Source organism: Diachasmimorpha longicaudata, chromosome 6 (assembly GCF_034640455.1).
Source record: "Diachasmimorpha longicaudata isolate KC_UGA_2023 chromosome 6, iyDiaLong2, whole genome shotgun sequence".
Lineage (NCBI taxonomy): Eukaryota > Metazoa > Arthropoda > Insecta > Hymenoptera > Braconidae > Diachasmimorpha > Diachasmimorpha longicaudata.
The window spans coordinates 3,829,784-3,835,834 of NC_087230.1; the positions used below are offsets into that span (position 1 = coordinate 3,829,784).

The following is a 6,051-nucleotide window of genomic DNA, read 5'->3' on the forward strand; positions in this document are numbered from 1 at the left end:
CTTTATTAATATTTATGTATTATTAAATTTTAGTCTTTCAAAAAATATTTTTTTTATTCCTACAAAAATTCTCAATTGTTATTTTTTTTCAAACAGTGTCGATGAATCAGGAATTTGTCTTTCCTACTGATTTCTATAGCTCTCCCTTTTCTGGACATGTAGAACTCCCCCTCCTTCCATCTTTCCGCCGTCCCAAGCAAAATGGCTGCACGATCAATCTCAAAAAAACGAAAGGTTTGTTAATTTTATAAAAATATCACTTAATGTTTTGCAAAAATATTGTGCGGAGAATCATCTGGAGACATTTATTCGCAATATTTTCGAAAAAACGCGAGTTGATCGTCAAGTTCCCCTTAGGATGTCGTGGATTTCTAGCGGCTGTCTAGTTTCCCCTAAACGTACTCTAAAACACCCTCGAATATCGTAAACCACACAACTCATTGTTAAGTTGTAAATTTTGTGCACAAATTGAAGTTTCTGGTGTCTCACTTTTTTATTACATTTTTTAAGCGGTCACCAGTGTTGGAATCAGTGATTTGTTTAGTTGAGTGTTTCAAATTCGAGGTTATGTTAAGGCAACAAATTTTGCAAACGATTTAAACAATTCGTTTTAATTGGGGAATTAGCAGGAAATAATTTCATCTGTTAGAAGAATCCAATTCTTTGTGCATGGAAATGCATTCTAAAATTTGTTACTTTATTTACGGAATGAAGTAGTGAGTTAGTTACCTCTTGCATAAAATGTCAAATGATTTTTCGGTGCAGATTCAAAGAACAGTAGCTTTTTCTCATAAATATCTCTCAATAAAAGGAAACGGTAAAGTTGTGTAGAATTTAGATCTAGAGTTCTCCCACAAATATATCCCATTCATTACAAAATGACTTTCCCGAAAGCCTAAAATAGTACATTCCTTTATAAATAAAAAATTATCAAATGAAATACTATTAAAAAATAATAATTCACTGCATCTTAATCTAACTAAACACTCCCCATTTTTCCAAGCAATTTAATAATAAAATTTGAAGATTAAAAATGATTGAATGTTACTAGGATAACCTCACAAAACAAAACTCTTCAGGCAGTCGATCCCTTGAAGTCTGATAATTAATGAAAATAAATTTCAGTTCGTAGGAGACGGTGTCTTCAAGGCCGAGCTCAACGAGTTCCTGACTCGTGAACTCGCTGAGGATGGTTACTCTGGTGTTGAGGTGCGTGTCACCCCAACACGTACCGAAATCATTCTCCTGGCCACTCACACGCAGAGTGTGCTCGGTGAGAAAGGACGTAGAATTCGTGAATTGACATCTGTCGTTCAGAAGCGTTTCAACTTCAAGGATCAGAGCGTTGAGTTGTACGCTGAGAAGGTTGCAACGCGTGGCCTCTGCGCTATTGCCCAGGCAGAGTCCCTCAGATACAAGCTCATTGGTGGTTTGGCTGTCAGGAGGTAAACATTTATTTTATAATAATCTAAGAAGAAAAGTAAATGCCCCCGAAAAAATCAAATTTATAAAAATGCCCTACGAAGAAAAATAGAATTCTCATTGATTTTTCTTTTCCTTGACTAAAAAATCTTTTTTTTTTCAAGAGAAATTATTTAAAAATTTTGTTCTTTTAGTGATTTTTTCGGGTCATTGACTATTTGGCATTTGAACGAATCATTGAATTAAAAAATCAAACTGTCCATAAAAGAAAACGTTTGTAATAAATTCCGAAGAAAACCCAAATTAGGAAAAAAATTCTCGGCGTTCATTTTAATTGGATTACATATAATTTCCCGGAAATTCTTCTTTCTCAGGAATTCTTCTCCCGGTTCTTTATCTAATCACCTAGATACCTAGAGATTTGGAGAGAAATAAGGAAAAAATTATTCAATATTTTTTTTCGAGCTCATTAGACTCATACATATTCATGAAACCATCCGCGTTAATGATGAAAGCCAATGCTTCTTACCGATTTTATCCATTTATTTATTCATTTAATTACAAAAATATCTGGAAAAATTCCCAGACAACTAAACCGATTAACTTCAAGAATATGTCCTCCCAATATCCTTAATTAAATGAGATGATAAGATCTTGTATCATTCATTTAATTAAATTACCTTTTTTTTCAGTTAAACATGTTCTATGGAATGTTCGTTTCGGCGTTACAATGCGAACCTTTTCAATGAATTTTTATTGACAATTCATTATATAAAAAAATGTCTGATCTTTTTCATTTCAATTTTTTGAATCGATAATAATGGATTTATTGATCCTCAGGGCATGCTATGGAGTACTCCGATTCATCATGGAATCAGGAGCCAAAGGCTGCGAAGTCGTAGTCAGTGGAAAGCTCCGTGGACAGCGAGCAAAGAGCATGAAGTTCGTGGATGGCCTCATGATACACTCGGGAGAGCCGACCGCTGATTACGTTGACACAGCGACACGTCACGTTCTCCTCAGACAGGGTGTTCTGGGGATCAAGGTCAAGATTATGCTGCCGTGGGATCCAAGTGGCAAGATGGGACCCAAGAAGCCCCTTCCAGACAACGTCAACGTTGCTGAGCCTAAAGAGGAAGTCATTCCTCAGCAGCCATCCTCGGATGTCAAGCCCGCCAAGGACGCTACACAGGCAGCCCCCATTCCTGTCTAAGTCTAATCTTTACAATAAAAACATGAAAAAATGATCTAAACGTTCTTCGTTATTTTTTATGCCCAGCCCTCAATTTTGATCTATTAATTTTTTTTATTGGCTTACGAAAAATTCTTTATTGTAAGAAACAGAAATTTATTATTTGAAATTTACATCTATATTTTGTCTTACGACGCTTGTCACTGTCATTTTCAGATGCCAAAGTATTAAAGAATTCAAGTCATTGACTTTTTCGCTAACAAAAATTTACATGACTGAATCGTGTAAAAAATCTTCTATATTCTCTAGATTGTTCCAAAAATATATTCTCTTTATTTCCGAAAACAAAGAATTCTTAGCAGTTTCGAAGATGCATTCGTGCAACCGCCATCTTGAGCAGCGGGGGGGGGGGCTTCCTCTGCCGCGCAGTTGCAAAGATGGCAGCGCTCCCAGCTCGCATTTTCAAGCATCCTCCATAGTTGTTTCTCCTCCCCAATTCCTCTTCAATTTATCCCATCTCCATTCTCTTGACTGAACAAATATTTAAAGCCATTTTTTCACCCTTTATCATCCCTTTCTTCACGTGTCAAAAAATCGAAATGTTGGACAAGCCGAGTGTAAATATGTCAGTATCGCCATTTTGATTGCAGTCAGCTAGCGAAGTGTCCACCTCGCATTTCCAAACACCGGCAAAAACTATTTATTCTCCCCAATTCGTCCCCCAGTGCTTTCATTCCCCTTCTTCAAAGTGAACATATTTTTAAATTTTTTTAAAAGTTATTTTACAAATTTTTCAGCTCTTCCCACCTAACGATTACCGACGCACCCTTTTTTCGCCTTTTCCACATTTTGACGATTTCATCGACCCATCCCCTCTGCAACAGAATTCACATCATCTTCGGAGCTATGGTTTTGATACGAATTCCTGATGATCATCTTCTGCCCGGGGCTAAAATCCCCGGTAACTCAATTTTCCTGCTAAACCAGTAATTAAACGAGCAATTAAGCTCTCCGTATTACCCCGGAGGTTCACAGAGTCCCTTCTGTCCTAAATACTGTAGGCGTAACTTTGTATAATCACGAAGTAATCTGGTGTATGAACCCCACGTACGCGGCTACATCGATTGCCCCCTCCGGGGTGAAGTGAAAACGTCTGCCAATTATTTTCGTCCTCCAGCTATCTCCGGGATAAAAAAAAAATCTTATCAAGGTCATACTCCTCTGAATTTCAAAGAGTTACGGTTTTTTTAGTCGGAGAGGAGAGAAATTGAATTTCGGGGAGCCAATTTGGGTTTAATAGTCGACTTTTGTGTCGACGTCAGAGGCTCAATTAAAACGAGATATGATGCAGGAGAACGGGAGAAACTGTCTGAGCGTCTGGGAAATAAGAAAAAGGCCTTTTGCCGAGCGATGAAGCACACCTGTTCTGCTCAGGTATGCTGGTTCGCCCTCCACTTGTTTTATAGTAGTTTGAAAGATTAAAAAGAGAAGAGGAAGAAGGAGATGGACATGATTTGAATTCCTGCGGAAATATTACCAGAGGAATAAGAAGATGAATCGGAGGAATATTTTTGGGGTAAAATATATCGTGCTCTGCAATCCTGCAAAAACATATTTATTCATTAAATTATCATCTGTAATTTAAAAAAAAAAAAGTCTTTTTCCATTTTTTTACGATTGCTAAATATTTTTTTTTACCTTTCATGTTGATTTTTTATTTTGAAATGGATCCTTTATTAATCAAAAAATGAAAAATAATATTTTCCAGCGTTTTCACACGATCCAAAAATCAAAACAAATAAATTACTCAATTACCTGCACATCACGCTTCAATTAAACAGAAAAAAAAACACGACCATAACCTCCAAAAAAATTCCAAACACCCCTCAAACAATTTCAAACTGAATGGCATCCTCCGCCAAAGATGAAGAATCGTCTCTGGCTGGTGATTTCATATTCGAAGGATATCTAAGGGCACCACGGGTACAAGGAAAGCCGCCTCGGCCAGACAATAGGACGCCATACGATCTCGTGCACCTGAGACACCCCCTCTTTCTTCTCCCCTCGTCGCGCACAACCTGTCCAGACCTTCTCCCCCTATTCCCTTCTTCTCCCTCATCGCTCCATCTTTTTCGTTTTTCCCTCGTTTAAACGAACCGAGCGAGTGTGCGAGAGGCCGTGTTACAAGTTGGCCGGCGTGAAACCATCATAATTTACGGGTCACGTTTACGTACGTGGGCATACGCCGACGAACCATTGGATATATCCACCGGCAATGGGGGTTTACTTTCCACTTGGCTCTGCCTCTTCAAGCTGCCCATATAAGCTGGATCATGAGGTATAAATGTGGAAAAACTTTGTCAAGGATTTGATTGTGTCCAGGGAACACCAATTTCAGCAAAATACATCAATTTTTTATTTTTTCATATTTATTTTTCACTTTCAATTGCTACTACTGACACTCTAATTGATTGTCCAACTATATTTTCTAATAATAATAATAATTACGACGAATTTGTATCGCTTAGTTTGCGAAGTGGTTCGTCAAGATGAGGCTGGAGCCCTCGAAGATCGTTCAGTGACATTTTTATCTATTAAATAAAAGTAGTAATAAAGTAGGATAAAAGTAATAATAATAATAAGGGTGTCGAAACCCTCGAGAATCTTCGGCCATCGTATCAATGAGTAATAAATAATTATAATAATAATTATAATGATAATGATAACAGGATGGTGAGGTGAAGTGAACAGTAAAAAATGGCTTTATTTTCAAGGCTGAAACATTTTTGTTTTAGGAAACGTCAATGATTGGAAGGATGAGAGATTTAACAATTGGTGAATTGATAAGCTGATGAGTGAGACTTTTCAATAATGAAGAAACAAGTAAGAGATCTTCGAATGATGTACGAATTTTGTTATTATATTGTCAGGTTATGTCTTATCTGTATTTTATGTGCTAAATTGACGCCATGAGGTATCCATTTCCTTTGACAGGGATTTGATCATTTCAATCGAGGTATTTTCATTGGATTGGTTGGTAGATCAAATGGTCACATAAGTTGGTAAAATACCTAAAGTTTAAGGTCGCAGTCCACTTCAATTGATTTTTCTAATTACAGGCAACATAATTGTTTGCTTTGATGAAAACCAGTGTCCAACATGTGGACATCCTAACTGCATATCAGCAGAACATCAACGAGAAGAGTCAATTTCGTCAGGTGAAGCCTCTGGAAGAGCTTCACTTAACTTCTAGTCCGTGAAAGTGTCAATCTTTTTTATAATAATTTTTACATATTATTTTTGCCCAAAGATATTTAATTAACTGATTGATCAGTTGAATTTACCAATTACCACATAATTGTGATTTAATGATTCCAAAATCATTGAATAGTCCAACGATTTCGTGAAAATCGCGTAATTTTTAATGCAAATTAGGC

General features: G+C 36.8%; 1 protein-coding gene and 1 long non-coding RNA gene across 2 annotated transcripts; one reads left to right on the forward strand and one right to left on the reverse strand.

The window, feature by feature from the left end:
- Positions 1–93: 93 nt before the first annotated feature.
- On the forward strand, positions 94–2,669 carry LOC135164043 (small ribosomal subunit protein uS3-like). Its single transcript, XM_064124034.1, has 3 exons — positions 94–234; positions 1,126–1,445; positions 2,263–2,669. Exons 1-3 carry the CDS (start codon positions 202–204, stop codon positions 2,633–2,635), a joined length of 726 nt encoding a protein of 241 aa, XP_063980104.1. The 5' UTR covers positions 94–201; the 3' UTR covers positions 2,636–2,669.
- Positions 2,430–4,633, reverse strand: LOC135164047 (uncharacterized). The gene is made up of 2 exons (XR_010299210.1): positions 4,152–4,633; positions 2,430–3,791 (listed from the first exon to the last, which is right to left on the reverse strand). It is a non-coding gene; the product is annotated as an uncharacterized LOC135164047 (long non-coding RNA).
- Between the last annotated feature and the right edge of the window lie 1,418 nt (positions 4,634–6,051).

What these genes read in the sequence shown, in the direction of transcription:
- LOC135164043 (XM_064124034.1), top strand. Translation starts at nt 202, where the DNA reads ATGGCTGCACGATCAATCTCAAAAAAACGAAAG. An exon ending in CAATCTCAAAAAAACGAAAG is followed by an intron (nt 235 to 1,125) that starts GTTTGTTAATTT and finishes AATAAATTTCAG; the next exon opens with TTCGTAGGAGACGGTGTCTT. An exon ending in GGTGGTTTGGCTGTCAGGAG is followed by an intron (nt 1,446 to 2,262) that starts GTAAACATTTAT and finishes ATTGATCCTCAG; the next exon opens with GGCATGCTATGGAGTACTCC.